At 35.7% G+C, this 21,272-nt stretch overlaps 1 protein-coding gene across 1 annotated transcript in view; it reads left to right on the top strand.

The window, feature by feature from the left end:
- The window catches only part of LOC132104134 (potassium voltage-gated channel subfamily H member 8-like), a 39,152-nt gene extending 22,977 nt beyond the window's left edge, over positions 1–16,175 (top strand). Inside the window, exons 8-16 of the mRNA XM_059509375.1 lie at positions 1,310–1,528; positions 3,593–3,792; positions 5,612–5,861; positions 6,615–6,829; positions 7,439–7,477; positions 9,444–9,664; positions 9,797–9,912; positions 11,035–11,090; positions 15,197–16,175. Coding sequence (XP_059365358.1) covers positions 1,310–1,528; positions 3,593–3,792; positions 5,612–5,861; positions 6,615–6,829; positions 7,439–7,477; positions 9,444–9,664; positions 9,797–9,912; positions 11,035–11,090; positions 15,197–15,718 — 1,838 coding nt within the window. The 3' untranslated portion in view covers positions 15,719–16,175. The remainder of the gene's footprint in view (positions 1–1,309; positions 1,529–3,592; positions 3,793–5,611; positions 5,862–6,614; positions 6,830–7,438; positions 7,478–9,443; positions 9,665–9,796; positions 9,913–11,034; positions 11,091–15,196) is intronic.
- The last annotated feature ends 5,097 nt before the right edge of the window (positions 16,176–21,272 follow it).

Raw genomic sequence — 21,272 nt, 5'->3', positions numbered from 1 at the left:
AGTAAAAGAATGGTTTCGCTACAAACCAGTCACCCAGACATCATGCCACAGGCCTCTCTAACTGTCTTGACTGCAGGAGGGGCTGTAATTAGGCCCACTGTGCTGCTTTGTGGTCCATAATGACGGATCGCTGTGAAAGTGCCAGTGTTCCCACTGCCTGGTCCCCGATCAGTATTGATGGAAAGCTGCTGCATCCCCTCGGCATCCGATCACTGACCCCGGCCTGCTCTGATGAGCAGTTACTATAGCAACACTGGGCTGGAATCTCCTCTCTGGTACCCTGTTTTACAGTGTGGCAACTAATGGGTCCCTCCTTGTCAGCAAACTCAAGGATTGTTTAATGAAGAAAGCGATGTGTGAACTGCTTTCCAAACAATTGCTGTTAGTGAAGAATTGTTTGGGGATCACAAAATGTTCCTTTCCCTTTTCAAGAAACCAGTTCTTGTACAAAATCTGTCCATGCAAAAATGTACAAATTTGATAGTGCCATGTTACATCAGTGTACCTGACTGAAATACTGTGGTGTAGAATGAATGTTATTCATGGTGTTTGCATAGTACTTTTTTTGTTATTGCAGTTCTGTGAACAACTTTTATGCTTTGGTATCGAAATGTGAATAGTATAGTAATTTAATTTAAAAAGGTAAAACAATCAATTGCTTTTCTGACTGATAAATAAATTGGTATCTCTAAAACTATTTAAATTTATGTTAATTAAATGAAGGTACTTTTATATAACTTACTTTCCAAATTCACAAAAATGACAAAGTACTGTTCAAAAGTCTCAAAGGCTGCATTTGATATTCAAAAAATATATATAGATAACTATTATAATATATTTTAAAACGTAATATATTCCTGCGATTCACTGCATTTTCAGCATCATTACTCCAGTCTTCAGTGTCACATGATCCTTCAGAAATTATTCTAATATGCTGATTTGGTGCTCAAGAAACATTTCCTATTCATTTTAGTGTTAAAAACAGTTGTGCTGCTTAATATTTTTCTGTAAACTGTGATACTTTTTTGAGGATTCACTGATGAATAGGAATTTCAAAAGAACAGTATTTAAATGAAATAGAAATCTTTGGTAACATTATTTTCACAGTCACTTCTTGTCAATTTAATGAATCCTTTAATGCATTTTTTATTTAAAAATCTTACTAACCCCAAACCTTTTAACCATTGTGCCATTGTAGTGCATGCTCATTTTACACCATATGAACACATTTGAATATGATACACAAACACATTTCAGTGTGAGATTTTTAATTAAATCTCACTCTTTATTCTTTGTCTCGCTCTCTCAGGTTGGCTGCATGAACTCGGAAAGCGGTTGGAGTCTCCATACGAGGAGATGAGCATGGAAGTGGTTAACAGAACGCTGAGCAGTGGACCGTCTCTTCGGAGCATCTACATCGCAGCGCTGTACTTCACCCTCAGCAGCCTGACCAGCGTGGGCTTCGGAAATGTCTCTGCCAACACTGATGCGGAGAAGATCTTCTCCATCTGCACCATGCTCATTGGAGGTGTGTGTGTGTTTGCTGAAAGGTTGAAGTTTAGGAAATATTTTTAGATATATTTGGAGGTAGAACAAATTTGGATTGTCATTAGGATCCAAAAGCTGGAGGCTGTATGTGTCTGCTGCTTATTTAGAAACCAAAAACAAAGTTGAATCACTTTTAGTTTGTACAAGAGAAAAAAAGATATGTTGTAGATATTTGTATTACTGTTTATATATATATATTAGTGCTGTCAACGTTAACGCGTTAACGCATGCGATTAATTTTTGTCTGGTTTAACGTGTCAAAATATTTAACGCAATTAACGCAGCATCCGTATTTTCTGCCATCCGTTGGCTAGCTTTACATTATATGATCACGCTCTTATTCATTTAAATGCTTTTAAACATTTCAAGCACGGCAAGACAAAAGAGAATGCGCTGTCTGTGAATGCCCTTATGTGACACATACACACGTACACACACACACAAAATGCATAGACAGGGCGCCAGAATCCAGTTCTCTTAAGCGCTAGAACTAACAATAAACATCCCAAAGTGCCAGTTTTGTCGATTATCCTCATAAGAGCAATCTTAAATGATTTATATAAAGTCTAAAATGAACAAAAAGAGTTGTGAGAGAATGAGGCGAGATCCATGGACAGTATATAAACGGTGAGATCCGCGTGTCTGTCTGCTCTTAAAGGGACAGCAGCCAATAAAGCTTCCTGTCAGTAAAGTTAAAGAACAAAGGGAACAGAGAAAATGACTCGCTGCTCTTGACTAAATAACTTTTGTAGCTTTAATAAGGATTAACTATTTAATTTATAGTTTATGCAGTGCAGACTGCATATAACTTTGATAACTTTATATTAAATTTCTGTATATTTCCTAACTGTTAAGACAGGAAGGGCAGGAGTAAACATGACATTTATTATGGGTTTATGTTAGCATTGTTTTAAGTTAAATTAAAAACTGTTATATTTTTGAAGCCTAATAATAAATGTAAAAAAAATAAATAATCAGTAGCTGTATTAATATCAGTAATACTGGCCTTCATTCATAAAAAAAATTCATTTAAACAAGTTTTAAATGTAACTGTGAAATTATTACATTAAAAAATATATTAAAAACATACAAAAACATTTCTTTTTTTATTGCGATTAATTGCGATTAATCACAGAAAAAATGTGTGATTAATCTAGTTAAAGTTTTTAATCGATTGACAGCACATATATATATATATATATACTCAAAAACATCACATCATATACATATATGATATTTTTGAGTTTAACCCCTTTACTCCTGTGTGGTTTTTTTTCCTGTTTTGTGGCTGTTTTATTGATTTACACTATACTTTTTTTTTTTTTAAATTTATACGGTGGTCATTTTTGGCTGCTAACAGAACTATTATTTTAGGACCATTTAAAAAAAAAATTTAAAATTACTTATCACTACCAGTATTTGAGGGTAGGAAAAATTCTTTAAATTATCATTATGACACAAAACTAAAAACAAAGTTCAGTCCCTGTTAATTTTGTAAAAATTGGTAAATACTTGTGTGAAAATGTGTGTGTGGGTCAGATTTGTCAAAATTCATGGCCTTTATTTTGTGAAATGTCACCCTTCGGCATGGGGCAGTTCAGCTCCCTTCTCCAACATACAGTACAATAATTCCCAGTTATGCACCCCAACACGTATGCACACATTTAATCACCACCTGTGTATTACCAGAGATCTTAAAGAGAGCAAATGCTTCTAAAAATACATAGGTTGAATTGTTACAGAAATAGACAGGTTCCATAATGAGATTTGTCAGTTATGATTGATGACTCTTTTCTTAATTGATCACTTTATTGTTTACAGCACTCAATAACAAATTATTATTTTAAATCAAGCTTAATTTTTTAAGGCTATTTATCAGACACTATAGACATTTATTATTTTTTGGCAAGCTGAATGTACAAAAGTCATGTTGATGATTTTGAAATGGCATTAATTTTCAACTTTCAAGAGAAAACACCATGACTTGTTAGGTCATTCAGGTCTCATGTACATTCATGCATGTGTGTCATTGTGTCTTTTGCAGCGCTGATGCACGCTCTGGTCTTTGGCAATGTGACGGCCATCATCCAACGCATGTACTCACGCTGGTCCTCTTACCATACACGCACTAAAGACCTGAAGGATTTCATCCGTGTGCACCACCTGCCCCAGAGCCTCAAACAGCGCATGCTGGAGTACTTCCAGACCACCTGGTCTGTCAACAACGGTATCGACTCCAATGAGGTAAACCCCACACTTCAGAAATTATTACACAGCATGGCCAAATCATTTGACGTTGCAGAATCCCTCACAGCTGGAATGTGCAAGATGATGTGCCAGCATTACGAGCATACAGTGTGCTTTCCTACTGCACTGTTTCATATACATAGTGTTTCATAAATAAAAATGTTAAAGTCATCTCTAAAATCACTTCTGTCATGATAACTTTCTGAGAGTTTAGCATGGTAATGTACATGACAATGTTAATGTGTTTGGTCTTAGTGGAATAAATCTGCTACACTGCTGCTGCTGCAGAACAATTAGCAAGGTGGAGCTAGGGAAGGTGGAGGGTTTCTGAAGTGTGCTGCAACTGCTACATCAAGTAATGGCTGAGTATTTGAATGTTGAGCGGCAAGCTTATTGGCTGCTGATGGGAAAAGAAACCAATCAACTGCACCTTAATGATGTGATTATATCAGATTGAGTTAGAACCTATCGGGCTGTGCCATCTAGAGTTTCATGACAGAACTTTGTATAAATTTCCTATTAAAAAAAATCAGATCTTCACTCATGCAGTGAGAAATGTGTAGATTAAAAGTTGGTTTGTAGTAAAGTATAAATAAATAATAATAATAATAATAACATTACAATAATATTTTTTTTATTGGAATTATTACTATTTTTATTAGCCATTATAAAATATTATTGTAATTTTACTCTATTTTATTTTAATTTATTTATTGTATTTTAATGCAATGATGTAAATTGTATTATTTATTTTTTATTGATTTAATTGTTAGTGTCTAATGATTATTTAGTATTATTACATCATAAGCAGAAATAAACAATTACAATTTGTTTATATTCTAGTTTGACATTTAAAAACCAATATCGGTCGATCTCTGACTACCATATTTACATAACATTGTGTTTACATCAAAGAACAACATGGTATCATGTCCAAACATACATTTGTATACCATGGTACTGTAAGTGATGTACGAATAATGAAGTAAAATACTGAAGCCAAGAGCAAAGCAAAAGACACTTGAGGAGGGAACGAGCCTGGGACTTTATTCCAGAGTCAGGAGAGAGCGGAAAAAATTGAGATGGAATCTAAACACTTTGCTAAATCACAGATTTATGAATAATAGATGGAGAGACTGGTGGCCGGAGAGCAGAAGACAGAGAGCAAGAGAAAGAGAGGGATGTGTGTGCCATGAGTGAAGGGGAGAGTGACAGATGCCATTCAGTCAGGCTGAAGGATGGTTGCATATATGGATGGATGAGCAGAGCAGATGAAGTGTGGCGGAGGGCAGGAATGAGGCATGGCCAGGATACTTCCAGTTTCTGTTTTAAGGGTGAAAACTCATAAAGTGGCATGCTTAATGATTTTAATGGCAGTTTAATGAATGTAATGTGCTGTTACGTAAGTTCACATAAATCACAAGATTTCTCTTTCTCATAATGTATATAAATGTTAACCCTAATCTTCTTTTTTCTTTACCTTTTCTTTTCCATTTTCTTTCTCCTTTTTGCTTCTTCTTTTTCTCATCCATTTCTTTTGTCTTATATCTGTAATTTTTTCTCTTTCACTTTTTCTCTCATTTTTCATGTGTCCTCACATTGTTCTCATTCTTATTTTTCCTATTCTCTTTTTTCTTTTTGATTTATTTATTTTCATTTCCCCCGTTTTTTCACCCTTTAATTCTCCCTTAATTTTTTTATTCTTCACTTTGCCTTATTCTTTTTATCTGTTCCAATTTTCATTCCCATTCGTGTTCTATTTCCTTTTTCTGTATCCTTCTTTTCTCTTTCTGCCCTTCCTGTCCACTCTCTCCAGCTCTTGAAAGACTTTCCAGATGAGCTGCGTTCAGATATCGCGATGCATCTGAATAAAGAGATCCTAGAGCTGTCTGTCTTCTCCTCTCTGAGCCGTGGATGTCTCCGCTCTCTCTCCCTGCACATTAAGACATCGTTTTGTGCGCCGGGCGAGTACCTTCTTCGTCAGGGAGATGCTTTACAGGCCCTTTTCTTCGTCTGCTCCGGCTCCATGGAAGTGTTGAAGGACAGCATGGTGCTAGCCATCCTCGGTCAGTTTACACAAACCCACACAAGATACACACAAGCAAAAAAGATTTATCTCAGAAAAGCTCAGTGTAATGTTAGTCCACTTTGGAACTAGCATAAAGGGAAAAATGACTGTCTCTCATCAAGTGAAGACTTCAAGGCCCATGTGTTCCTACAGTTGCAGACAAAAACTGTTCTCTGTGATTGGTCAGTCTCTCTGTGAGGCTTCACAAACACAGCAGGCTCATAGGACAGTGGACCAAATGTGCGAAAAAAAGTGTGCATATGTGTGTGTTCATGTTAATATCACCTTATGAGTTCTGACAGGAAAAAACACACTATCTTTCACATCTCTCCCTCACACACTCTCTCCCTGCTGACAAAGGAAGGTCTCTCTGACATTGAGTTCCCGAGAAGGTTCACTTGTGCAAGCTACTGTGTGTTTACATGGGTGTGCACTTTCTTAAACAGTATCTTTTGTGCCTCTAATAGAGATGTTTGTAGTCCCACAGTGTTAAAACGCTAAACAAATGAGCATTTTCGAGCCATGGTTGCATTGGGAGATTCTAATGGGTTTGAAGAATAGCAGTGTAAAATAAGGTCTGTGGTTAACATTAGTTGGAAACATTTTCATGTTTCTGTTTTATTTTATACATTCCTCATACTCCTAAGGGAACCCATGGCAGATTATCTAGTTTTGCCTACATATTGACACACTGAATGAATACTCTTGCAATTTTCCTGTTTGATTGTGTGCTCCTGTGTGACATGTACAGGTAAAGGCGACCTGATTGGTGCAAACATGTCCGTCGATGACCGTGTGATAAAGACAAACGCTGACGTGAAGGCGCTGACGTACTGTGACCTACAGTGCATTAATCTGAGGGGTCTGTATGAAGTGCTTGACCTGTATCCTGAATACTCCCACCGTTTTGTGCAGGACATTACACACGACCTCACCTACAACCTGAGAGAGGGACAAGAGAGCTATGTAAGACATCACATTATCATTGTGTCTTTTGAATTTTTTGTTCATTTATTTGTTTGTGGTTTCCTAAACCCTAATGCATTTCTGTAGCCGTAAAAGCCTGACCTGATCACAACCTGATTCAGTTATTTGATTTCATGGACACGGTGTTAATATTGTTTTTGGGATCCACCAATATATAATATATCTTTTAACCCCACACGCAAAATGATAAATTTTGTTTTTTAATATAATGTAAAATGTCATTTATTCCTGTGATTGCTCCAGCCTTCAGTGTCACATGATCCTTTAGAAATCATTCTTATATGCTGATTTGGTGCTCAAGAAATATTTATTCTTATTATCAATGTAAAAAAACAATTGTGTTTTTTGTAATATTTTGTGGAAACATGCTTCGTCAGGATTCTATGATGAATAAAAAGTTCAAAGGATCAGCTTTTATTTAAAATTTCAATCTTTTGAAACATTCTAATGAAATGCCTTTACTCTCACTTTTGATCAATTCAATGTATTCTTGCTGAATAAAATTAACTTCTTTAAAAAAATCTAACCGACCCTAAACTTTTGAAAAGTGGTGTATGCTTACTTATTGTCTTATGTCTCACTTTCCAGGTCATATCCAGGATGTCCAGTAAGTCCATGCACACACAGGTGCGTTTTCTCCTCAGCTGTCAATCATTCCACACTTATCCACTAAGAGTGCTGTGTTGACTATAATAGCTTGGGGCTCATTTCCCTAACAATGATCTACCTCCCGCCTCATTTGCCTAATGAGGGAAGCTAAGAACACTACAGCTCTGAAACAGCAGGGAGAGAGAACTAAAAATTGATGATGATGGTGATGATCATCTTCCCCATTCCCTGTCCTTCCATGCCTGAAGCAGTAATCAGGGAGGGAGCGGTGCTAGAGGAAGGGGAAGAGCTCGTTTAGGGGCAGAGGAGGGGTAAAAGGAGGAGCGGGCGGTTATTGAAGTGCAGGATGACTGACTGCTTTGGGAAACTGCCGCTCTTTCAATTACAGTGTGAGAGAGCATCAATTATTCAACAGGGAAAATGACCAAATTAGTCTAGAAAAGTGTAATTAATCAGCTATATATAGAAAAGAAGAGAGGGAGAGCGAGATTACAAGAGAAAGAGAGAGTGATGGGGAATACCCCTCACGTCTGCTGTTTTACCTCTTGACTTTTCCTCCACCTTTAAGTGGACTGACATTTAAAGTTTTTTATAAATGGAGATGGTTATTTCCAGCCAACGTCGTTGCAGAGTTTCACTGTGTAATTGGCAATGCGTGTGAGAGCCATGAGGTTTAAAGTACAGCGAAACCTTTTACAACGACTACTATTGAGCGGATACAGTCGAGCCTTTAGGGTTTGTTCTGACATAATCACTTTCACTCGTCTGACTAGATGTCAAAGATCATTATATTATCAAAGCAGGCCAGTTGTTTTAAATGTCTTACAGGTCAAGTCTTCCTGAGGTCATTGCTAGTGAGGTCAAAGTTCAAGTGGTAAGACCACTACCAGTTCCCGAGTTTTACCTAACGACATTCACTTTGTTGTGTTTCTGCTGTTTCATAGCTTTTGTCTAATTGGTCCTTGAGGGAAAGTGTGTAGGTTGTTTTTAAGAGTGTTTTCATGTGTATGTGTGTGTGTGCGTGTGTACTCCAGTGGTACCCATATTAAACATACAATGTGCTTGTGCGTTATCTGACTAAGATGAAATCTATCTATCTCTACATTTAACTCATTTATTCATTCATTAATGCATTTATTTATGTAGTATTTTTTTTCTCAGTAGTTATTTTGATGGCATCAAATAGAAATCTTTGCGATTCTGATTCATATGCATCTGTCTTAAAATAAAAACTTTTAAATTGTTTGTGTTAGCCAGTAATCAATTAAAAATGTAGTTGTGTTCAATATTTAATATTGATAATAATGTCATATTAATAATTGTAAATACTTGTAATGATTCCAATTTATTAAAATTTTTTACAGTATTTCTAATAATTATTAGTACAAATAAAGTACAAATAAATTAAATAATATACACTCTATGTTCCATAAAAACTCTCAGATTGTTTTTTTCTTATATGTCTTTATGGTGATATAAATTTATATTCCTGTTAACTCCCTTTTTTATGACTCAAATCAGTGAATTTTGAATCAAATCAGTTTGCTGTTAACCCAAATATCAAACCCCTAGTATTTTATTCTTTCTCTCTATAAACATAAAATCTGTGAAAAACATTTTGCATTATTTACCATTGTTTATTAAATGTGTTCCATCTAAATAAACTTGCCTTGTGTTTTGAGATCCAGCATTTAGGTAATTATTTACTGGTTCAAAGGAGTAGATGGCAAGGAAAATGTGGGACAGACATAAAATTATCTAAATGCCACATAAATGCCCCTAAATAATTGCTTAGAAATATTTTTTTAGGAGCAAGCAAGCATTGTCTTATTAACTAGATGTTCTTCTTCTGTAATATTAACTAGATCTATTTTTGTTTCATTGTTAATAATGAAAAGTCAATCTTTTTCTAGTTGAGTCATCCAGTGTTAGTCATCCAACTTTAATCTGGCCTCACATGAGTGCTATCTCTGTCGAATTGCAGATGGAGGGGAGGGGAAATGGAGATGTGATCCAGTGCTATCCACCAATAGCTGAGCATCAAGACGAGGGAGATGATGATGATGAAGATGTTAAAAAACTATATATCAGTGGTGGAAACAAGCAGAAGATTCACATGCAGAAAAATGATCACCAAGCCAACAAAAAGCTTCACATTCAACATACCACTGTCACAAATCCTGACCTCACAAATCTCAGCCCAAGGTGTGCGCATGCCCACACATGCATGCATTTAAAAAACATTCAAAGATGCAGTATTTTAATACACATTTGCTTACTGGTGCATGAAGGTCCTTGTGAGAGCAGTAAAGGGGATTTCTGTTTGTGTGTGTTCAGGGTCGTGGATGGCACAGAGGACACTGATGGTACCGAAAAATCACACACATTCATATTTTCCTCTGGCAATGAGCACAATGTCAGTGGTGCAACTGATACCACTGCAACCACAGCAGGTGTGTGAATGAGTGTGTGCATGTGTGTGTTGGCAGAGGATGGATGAGTTGATGAATATAGGCATCTTTATGTCAATATTCCAGGGCTGACGCAGAATGAAGGATAACACCATTCAAAGTATTTACTATCACCTTAAATGAATAGGTCACCCAAAAAAATTACATTAAAGATGTAGATGAGTTTCTGTCTTCATCAGAGCAGATTTGGAGAAATGTATCATTGCATCACTTGCTCAGCAGTGGATGAATGGGTTTCACACAGTAATCCACACAACTCCAATCCCTCAATTAACATCTGGTAAAGTGAAAAGTTGCATGTTTATAAGAAACAAATACATCATTGAGGCCATTTAAGTGTAAACCATTGTTTCTGGCCAAAATACCAGTACATAATCCATAATAACGCTTCCTGCAGTGAAAAAGTCCATCTCTGTTGACTTATCACATGAAAAAACACATGAAGATAAGTTTAGTTTTTGCTCATAAATGGAACTTGATCTGTGCATATTTCTCTCCTGATTCAGATGAGACAACTTCTTTCACTTGAGAAAGCAATATTATGGATAGAGGACTATCTTTCTATTTTAGCTGGAAGCAAAAGGTATTCAAGTTAGAAAAATGTTTTAATGATTATTAATTACAAACATATATTTTAATTTCACAATATGTTAATTGAGGTACTGGAGTCATGTGGATTATTATGATGTTTTTTATCAGCTGTTTGGCTCTCACTCTGACGGCACCCATTGACTAAAGAGGATGCATCACTGAACAAGTGACGTAACGCAATATTTCTCCATTGATGTTCCGATAAAGATGGAATAGTTAAATAATGCAGTGTAGAAGACTGTTCTTTAGCTGTTTTGAACCTTGCCATTTTGAATCACTGTTTATTTTCATATGAAAAAGGCAACTTCGACATTGTGCAAAATACCTCCTTTTTTGTTTCTTGGAAAAAAGAAAATCATACTGGTTTTGAAAGACCAGTAGACCAGAGTAAGTAAAAGGTGATAGAATTTTCATTTTTGTGGTGAACTCTTCCTTGAAGTCTTAGTAATGAGTTTTCACTGGATGTTCTGTCAGTGTGAGGCAGTTAGACATAATTGTTTTTTCTTTGTGCAGAATTAGCAGCTAAATCAGAGGACACCAGAGGACAGCTACGCCACCTTAACCAAGAGGTAAATGATTTTCTGTTTAATCTCTGTCAGTCTTATGTCATTTTTTTTTTTTGCTTTGTAATTTAATGGTAGGTCTGCACTTACAGTTTATTTGAAAAGTCTTCAAATGGACTGTGGGCTTTATGGGTGATAACTCTGCACTAAATGTGAGTACTGACATATCGGAACCAGCCCTGTTCAGGTGAGCTCCTGGTGCCAGGTACGCACAAGCCATATGGCGGGCCGCTGCGAGAGAGGAGAAGGGGATGTTATTCAAACACTAGAGGACATAAAACTTGTTAGAACAGGAAAGTGGGACTGGCCCCATGATGATGGAAGAGAACATTCCAACATTACAGATTTCCACAATCCCCTTGAACCCCATAATGCACATGAACATGATTCTTTGTAATTCATTATAAATTCAAAGGCGGTATGTAAAAAATGTATTTGAGGAAAATGCTGGGCAGATAGGTTGTTATACCCATTATAAAGGCTGTGTGTATGTGTATGTATATATATATATATATATATATATATATATATATATATATATATATATATATATATATATATATATATATATATATATATATATATATATATATATATAAAATATGTACTGCATATGACCCTGGACCACAAAACCAGTCTTAAGGTTAAATTAAAAAAAAAAGTTCTGTAAACATGCTTGGATACAGCACTCTGTGAACAGCCAGCGTCTCTGGGAATGAATGTTTGTGGCTTACCCTCCTTGTGAAGGGTGTCAATGATTGTCTTCTGGACAACTGTCAGATCAGCAGTCTTCCCCATGATTGTGTAGCCTAGTGAACCAAACTGAGAGACCATTCTGAAGGCTCTTTGCAGGTTTTTTGAGCTAATTAGCTGATTGGCATGTCATATTCTAATTTGTTGAGAATTGGTGGGTTTTTGTTAAATGTGAGCAAAAATCATCACAATTAAAAGAACCAAAGACTTAAACTACTGCAGTCTGTGTGCATTGAATTTATTTAATACATGAGTTTCACAATTTGTAATTTGAGTTGAATTACTGAAATAAATGAACTTTTCCATGACATTCTAAGATGCACCTGTATACGGCAACGCTGATTATTACTCGCATTTGGTGCTTGGCGAGTGTTAATTTATATATATATATATATATATATATATATATATATATATATATATATATATATATATAATTATTAGATTGTATTATATATTCTTTACATTATATTAAAATATATTAAAGCACACAAAATGGAACTTATAATTTTTTTTGAGCAATTACACATTAATAATTGAATCCATTTCGTAAACCGTTTCATGAGCAATTCTGAAAATTTGTTTACAATTGAATCTGTTTTTAAATCAAAATTAAACTTCTTGTAAGTACTACTGTAAATGTTTTTCATTTTTTTTCTCACACCATCTCATCCATGTCCGTACTGATTATTCCCATAAATGTGCAACATTAAGTGAATACATTCAGTTTTTAATATTAATTGAATATTAGCATTAAAATGAACTGCACATTAATGTTTAATAAAATCTGATGTATTTTTCAATGTTTTTACCTCTGCAGTTCTTACTGCATATCTCCATATCGGACACTGACAGAGAACTGTAGTTCATCTGAGTACTGGTGTGGGTATAAATCCATGTGACAACCCACAGTCTTGATTGTCAGCCCACGGCTTTGATTTGAGGTTTTTGACAGGTTATAGGGACGCCCTACTGCTGAGCCTCTTCCTCATTTTTTCCTCTCTATCTCTGTCCCTTGTATCTCACTATATATTTTGACAGCTGGCCTCTCAGCAGGCTTTTGTTGTAATCCATGCTTGATTCAGTCCACCAAGAGGATGAGTGCGCTCTTCCTGTTGTCCCTTCCTGTTTGTCTTGTACCTCCCTGCCTCTGATGGCATTTATGGATCATTACCCAATTACCTTCATTATTTGGTATTATCACTTGTTGGCACGATTCTGAGGGTGACTGCCAAATTGGTGTCCATCTGAATCTTTATCATCTGTGCTATGTTCTGGACAGTCACGAACATTATGACTCTGAGCTTTTAGGGGATGTGTATAGAGGACAGACAGTGCGAAAAGATACACATGGACAGTAATTATAGGAATCCTAATTGAATTTACTGAGCTGTGGTTACTTCATGATAACTGTAAGCATTAGTGCACTTCTAGAAAACTCAGTTGGAGAAATCATAACTCTGGCTTTATGAATAGAAATGACTTTTCAGGTATAAAACCTAATGAACTTTTTGAAAGAGTTTTATTCGGAATAGCCAGAAAAGTGCATTTAGCATAGTGTGAGCATTGTTGTACATAAACACATTTTTAAAAGGTTTAAGTCCGTGCTATTGAAATATTTAATTTTATTCTGCCGTTTTTCATGTTTCTTAACTTTATTAATTCAAATTAGGATGCATTTATTTATTTATTTGTTGTTCTATTTAATCTAAATTCATTTGCTCAGGTTTTATACTTTTCACCCACATTCGAATGAAGAAAAAAAAAAAAGCCTGATAAAGAAAATATTCACACAGACCTTGTGTGAAATAATCAGGATCTACACGAGGGACTATAATGATCTTTCTTAAGAGAGAACCCAGAAATAACTAAATATCAATAAGTCAACAATGAACAATGATGTCCCATGGGACTTAAATAAATAATGCCTCAGTTTCACCTGAAAGCTGTTGGCTCTAGCAGACAATGACAGATGTAGAGGGATGGCCCATGGCCTCAGAAGATCATAGTTTTCTGTTGCTGTGGGAAAATGTTTTTATTTGTTATTTTTCTTGCTTGTTGCACCCCTTTTTGAAAATACATAAGAGGTCTTCACATACTGGATTAGAGTTTGTTCCAAAACACAATAAATCCATTTGGATTAATTTGAGTAAAAATGTGTTTTCTTTATCCAAAAAGTGGCAAGATGAAAACCACTATTTTCTGTTTCAAACTTCCACATAGCATCTTTAGGTAATAATAACATTAAAAATTAAATGCATCTGAATATTTCCATCTGGAGATCTCCAGTACGGTTAATCACAGAATTGGCTTTACTGGCGAGATGCGCATGAAAATCACATGCACATTATCGTGCAGTCCTTGTTTGTTGATAACAAAGTACAAAAGTAGATGGGAAAAACAAGGATGCTGGGTGTAATGGGATGTGTGGATTGATGCCCTGTGATTGGTTGTTACTGTTTACAGTGTGTGGAATGGCGCGCTGTGATTGGTTTTGGGGGTATATAGCGCATTCTCTTAAACATTTTTTATCAAATTGGTATACTCACAAAATTTGATCTAAAATTTAAAAAACAAAAATGTTTAAATTTCTTTTTTACACTATTTTTAATTGTTACTCTACATAAAGAAAGTCATGCCAACCATCCAAACCAATTAAGGATTCATGTTGTGCATGCAGAACACAGTGTCTTAATAAGCAGCAGCTCTTCCAATTTAATTAGTAATTTTCTCCAAAATATTTTTTAAATGAACAAATAAATGTGTGCTGCGTACTTTAAAAAAATATTTTATCTTTTTTTTATAAACATTACTTGTAACCATTGAATTGTGTAATGTTATATTGTAAAGAGAAATTAAGTTAATTAAAATTACATTTAAAAACCCTAAAAAAATTATGATTAAAAAAGGAAGAAATCACTTAAACATACTTTTTTGTAACTGACAAAAATGTTAAATCATTTGAAATCCAAAATAATAACATTGATACTGAAAATTCCAGTAGCCTCAGTCAGTGATTCTCTACTGTGATGAAAGTATATCACAGTAATATACTGTATTTATAATCCACCACTACTGCTCAAATTCTTCCATTACTGGAACACTGTTAATTAAAAATCATTTGCTGAAAAACTTTAATCATTTCATTTGCTCTACACTAAATATGACAACACCATCAGTGATGCCTTAAAAGAGAAATAACAACCCACTTTAAAGACTGTTGCTTATGTATTATAGTCATTAACTGACTAATGAATCTGTTAAATGTACTTGTGATGGATCCCTAATGACAAAACACAAACATCTCTGCTTTCTAGTGCATGTAAGGTCAGATTCTGACACCTGTTTATGTATTACAGGTGAGCTCTCTTGGACAGGAGGTGGCTGAGCTGGGACGAGTTATGCGGAGTCTTGCCTTTCTCATCGAATCCATGATGGCCTCACCTCAAACACCAGGTGTCTGTACATCCACATTTACCTCGGGACATCCATCACCTGTTATCCCCTTCCAGACCAATGGTTCTTCCTGGACCAGCCCCCCTTTTCCCTCACAGATGCACCCTGGAATACGTCCGGGAGGATTCAGTCCAGGATTCAGTGTATCCCAACTGCTCAGACCACAAGAACTGCGTCTGGTCTGCCCCACAACGTCTCCCAGTTCCTTTCCCATCACACTTTCCTCCTCCTCCCATACAGACAGATTCAGAGAGCCGTTATTTACCCTTTCTCCACAAAGCGCAGTCACTCGGACCCGCTCACAAAGCCTGGAGACGCCACTTCTGCAACAGCACCAACATATCTCACACACCCCTGGGACTTTACCCAGAGCTGGACAGCCATCGCTGGGAGAAGGCGAGGATCTCAGGTCCCTGGGCTTGTAGCAGTCAACTTTTAAAAACGGACAAGTTCCTCTGGAATCTGCGTGTTAACCTGGACTCAGGACTGGACTGATAAGATAAGTGGTAAACGCACTGCAAAAGCCATGGAGCAATGGTTCCTTCGAAGATATACGTGTTAACCATCTCAGTTTTTAAGATAATCTCTCTAATGGCATGTCTTTCAACGCTAGAAACTAAAGGGATATCTCTAATCAGGAAAGCTTGCTGGAGTTCCAACAGTAGAAAGTTTAACCTACCAAAAGTATAACAAACTGTTTGTGATTCAGATTCATATTAAACCAAACTTCAGGTGCCAGCTGCATAAACAGCCACTATGTTAAAGGGGATGTCGGATGCCCATTTTCCACAAGTTGTTATGATTCTTTAGGGTCTTCATGAAATGTCAGCAAAATACTTTGGTTAAAATTCCTCTTTAAATGATAATGAGCTACTGTTCTCTCCACCCCCGTCTTCCGTTTTTGTGTATGTGTGTGTGTGTATTTGGTAGTGCATAACCATCAAAATCACCCACTGCATCCGCAGTGGCTCTCATGTTGGGAGAAAATGTACTTTTATGCTTACATTATTATTACATTCAACTGTAAAACACTTGTATTGTTTACGAGACATTGCTTTCACTTGCAGTTACAAGCAGGACAGATGTTAACTATCCCATTGAAAAACAAGCTCATTTTCATCTTGAAAAATGAACTCGTTGTTAACTTGGAACATTCCTTCACATACCGTAGATCCAAGAATTTTTTTGGAAACATCATGAATGTAAAGATGGGAATACATTTCACAGGTTAAGAAGTAAAAAGAGAAGACTGGAGAGACTGATTTATATTAGAGCATCAGCTCTTTAATCAGATGCTTAAAAGTATTTGCAGTGCTTGATAACTGACTTTATCCTCCAATTTAGTCAGATAAGCCCTATATGGTGTAAAAATACACTGTATCTGCTTGTTTTAAAATGCTGTTTAACAAACTTAAATAGTCGATGGGTTGTCTAAACTACTAGTCAGTCTTAAATAAGCATTGCACAATTAATAATAGTCATGTCATTTCCACCGAATACTAATCAGACTAGTAAAAACTGCCAACAATAAACTGACAGATATTCTGTAAATAAGCTACATAACTAACCTTTAATTGCACAAAACTACCATAGTACTCACATAAAAAGAAGATGGATTATGCATTGATAATGGGAACATGCTCACAGCGTGCAATCTGAAGTTTGACAGTAATTGGCTTGGAATTTATTGTTGAAGGTTGTGAATTCATTACAAAAGCGGTGCTTTGATGACTGTAGCATTCATGTTTTAAAGGGGATGAATTTATGCTGTATGGGGACAGGTAACTATTAGACTTTTGCATGCTAATTCACAGCATGATGACAGCATGCTAAAAGCCTTTGAGAAGCTGCATCCTCTTTCAAACGCCATGCTAATAACAGAAACTGCTAATACTTTACATTTATTATTCATCATATATTTATTAATGTTAATTGGTGAATATATTTTAATTCATGTTTATTTATAATACATTAACTTATTTTTTACAATTTTGTAAAAGTGTTGTGGATGCTAACTTAAAGGGTTAGTTCACCCAAAAATCTAAATTATGTCATTAATGACTCAACCTCATGTCGTTCCAAATCCGTAAGACCTCCGTTCATCTTCGGAACACAGTTTAAGATATTTTAGATTTAGTCAGAGAGTTTTCTGTCCCTCCACTGAAAGTGTATGTACGGTATACTGTCCATGTCCAGAAAGATAAGAAAAACATCTTCAAAGTAGTCCATGTGACATCAGATGGTCAATTAAAAAAAATTTTAAACATCGAAAATACATTTTATTCAGCATTGTCTTCTCTTCCGGGTCTGTTGTTAGATTTCAAAACAGCAGTTTGTGATATCCGGTTCACGAACGAATCACTCGATGTAACCTGATCTTCTTGAACCATTTCACCAAATCGAACTGAATTGTTTGAAACGGTTTGCATCTCCAATACGCATTAATTCACAAATGACTTAAGCTGTTAAATTTTTTTAATGTGGCTGACACTCACTCTGAGTTAAAACAAACCAATATCCCGGAGTAATTCATTTACTCAAACAGTACACTGACTGAACTGCTGTGAAGAGAGAACTGAAGCTGAACACCGAGCCGAGCCAGATAATGAACAAAATATTGTTCAAAATACAGTTCAGAATCAATCACCAAAAGAATCAGTTCGGTTCAGATGCTCTGTGTGTCAGTCTGCTTCACGCTGAATCACACATGTACAGTATCATTAGCTCTTCTGTTCTCGAATCGGACGCGTCCGACAGAAACGGTTCTTAACTCGAGAACGAGTCAGTCTTTTGTTCATTATCTGGCTCGGCTCCGTGTTCATCTTCAGTTCTCTCTTCACATCAGTTCAGTCAGTGTACTGTTTGAGTAAATGAATTACTCCGGGATGTTGGTTTGTTTTAACTCAGAGGGAGTGTCAACCACATTAAAAAGTTAACTGCTTAATTGATTTGTGGATTAATGCTTTTAAGACAATGCTGAATAAAGTCGTAGTTTTTGCTATTTTTGGACCAAAATGTATTTTCGATGCTTCAAAATATTCTAACTGACCATCTGATGTCACATGGACTACTTTGAAGATGTTTTTCTTACCTTTCTGGACATGGACAGTATACCGTACATACAGTTTCAATGGAGGGACTGAGAGCTCTCGGACTAAATCTAAAATATCTTAAACTGTGTTCCGAAGACAAACGGAGGTCTCACGGGTTTGGAACGATATGAAGTTATTAATGACATAATTTAGATTTTTGGGTGAACTAACCCTTTAAACTGAAAACTATTAAAAATGTATTTTGATAAGCTGAAATTGAATAAATATATAATGCTTCATTGACAAAGATAAAAATAACTTCAAGTATTAAAATGACTAAAACAAAATAAATAAGTAAATAATAATAATTAAGGCTAAATTTTTTATATTAAAAATAAAACTAATAAAAATGGCAAAACCATATAACATTAATAAAATTTTAAAATGAAAATTACAGAAAATAAAACTAACATTTAAAATTACAATTTTAACTAAAATTAAAATTAAAACAAAAGTAAATTTAAGCTAAACTCTTAATGTAAAAACAAAACAAAAATGACAAGCACATAACACATTACTAAAACCTTAACCTTAAAAAAAGTTAATTAAAGCAATATTCTTGTAAAAAATAACCTAATACAATTGACAGAAAACCCCATAACAAAATAACAAAAATAACATGAAAATATAATAAAAGCCAATTCAGTTTATTAATAAATAAATACTGGTTGGTCATTTGCTGTCTATGTGACCAGTAATTGAAATGCCTTCAGGGGGCTTCAGATCACTTACAGTCTCGTAAGCTACTTCATTATCAGTTTCATCAAGACGAGATTGATTGTTTGCTTTACATTTAAATATAAAGCACAAATGCTTGCTTTAAAGCATCATTCTAAAATTTTCTATGATATCCCTTTAGTTTCTTTCTATATGTTATTCTTAATTGCATGACTTCTGAAGAGGGTGGAGAGTATCCCCTTGCAGTAGGTTGTAGAGACAGTAGGGTTGTGCAGTAGACACCATAGAAGCATGAAGGTCATCTTGACACACACTGTCTTTCTTTTCTCCTCCGCTTAGCCCTCAGGGCAGGAGGGAGGAACAGCAGGGACAAGTCTTACACAATGTGCGGGTGCTGTATGCCAGTGCATGTGCATTTGGGGGGGAAACAGGCCTATAATACTGTAGCCATATACTAAAGGGGTATTTGTGGCAGAGGTTTCTGAAGGAATGTGATCTGGGGTAGGAGGGATGGAGGTGGGGTTCTCAAACAGCAGAATTTATTATTAGTATAACTTGAATTGACATGGGGAAGTGGGCTTTCTGTTTGCTTGCTCTTTAGGACTGGTCTTGGGGGATTGGTTGCCGGTGGCAAAGTGGCTCCTGCTGTCAATCGTCACTCCTTGGCGCAAATGTGGTCTGTCTGATTTGCCTGTCTGCCTCTCTTTCTGTCTTTCTCTTTTCTCTGCTCACTTTCCTCCCATGTCACTTTGTCTGGATCCGGGAACATATTGCAAACCTCCTACTCCTGTTTTTGCCATCGACCTTAGTTATTCATTTTTGAGGGATGCTTCACCCAGATATGAGTATTGTCATTATTCACTCACCCTTGTGTCCTTTCAAACATATATGATTTCTTTCTTTGGTGGATCACTCAAAAAATACTTTTTTTTTTGGATAACATTTAAGCTGTTATTTTCCATTCAATGAAAAACTTACTTTTAAACACCCAAATACTTGTTTTAAGTTGTCCTTTCATGTGAGGAAGCGAATAGACAGATATTGAATGTAGTAAAAATCCTCTCTTCCAATGAAGCTGCCTAATCTCATTTGTTTTTGCTTATTTTGTCAAGACACATTGAGCCTAATTTGATGCAGGGTTATTTCCAATTTTTTTTTTTTTACTTGACTTATCAATTTAGCTTAGTTTTCATTAGTTACTCTGTCATTGTCCAATTTGGATCAGTTTTAGTGTTATGTCTGTTGCCAGTCTAGTTGTTTAAGTTTTCTATTTATAAAAAAATGTTGTTTTTGTTTTGTTATTAGCCTATTACTGTTTTTGTGTTATTGTTTTCAACAGTTTCATTATTTATTCACTCCCATTTTTTGTTTTAGTTTAGTCATTTATTTTATTCTGTATTATTTCAATATCATTTTCAGAAGTTCAACTCTTGTCATTGTTAGTTTTGGATTAGTTTTTGTTTTTGTAGTTCCAGTTTAATAACCATTCTACTACACTGTTTCTTTCTTTATTTTAAACAGCAGAATGAATATTTATCAATTGCTGGTCACAGTTGTAGACAATGAGCATATAAACCGCTGTGCCGTGCTCCTTATATTTATCACGGAGTAAAAACGCCCAAAGCCAGTCGACTGTGGATGAGAATCCAAAACAAGGACTGGTGGGACGTTGTTCTGCTCCACTTCACAAATGCTGAGTGAAAGGAGAGTTTTATAATGACAGGACACTCATTTATACATTATTGGGTGCATGTCTATCTCATCATCCTGTCGCTTTTATCCTTATTGGAAAACTGCTTGTCAGACTTTGTATTTTCTTGTCACTGTTAAGGGTGACTAATATAGCCAATACCATATTTATTCTACTTGATGTTTCAGGTATAATAACATGACATTTTTGGACTTTTTTAAAAAGTATGTTTATTATATATAATCTAAACCGGTCCCCAAAAGTCTTCATCACGGCCTTGAGTCAGCTTGATATTTCCTCCCACAATTCAGCACAGACTGTCGTCTTGCCCCTTCCTGCAGAACTCCTCCTTTCCATCCCTCTGCCAGCGATATGCCAAGCTAGAGCATAGGGGTTTACATTTTTATATTTCTATGAATGTATCTCAACTAAAGGTGTATTTTTGTACCTCTAAAAACAGAGGAAATCTTCTGGAATTGTGAATAGACTGCTGGGAATGGATGCAATGCAACTGGAGGG

The sequence above is a fragment of the Carassius carassius genome, chromosome 25 (genome assembly GCF_963082965.1).
Source record: "Carassius carassius chromosome 25, fCarCar2.1, whole genome shotgun sequence".
Classification (NCBI taxonomy): domain Eukaryota; kingdom Metazoa; phylum Chordata; class Actinopteri; order Cypriniformes; family Cyprinidae; genus Carassius; species Carassius carassius.
Note: the sequence above shows the minus strand (reverse complement) of the source record. Positions and strands in the feature narration are given on the sequence as shown.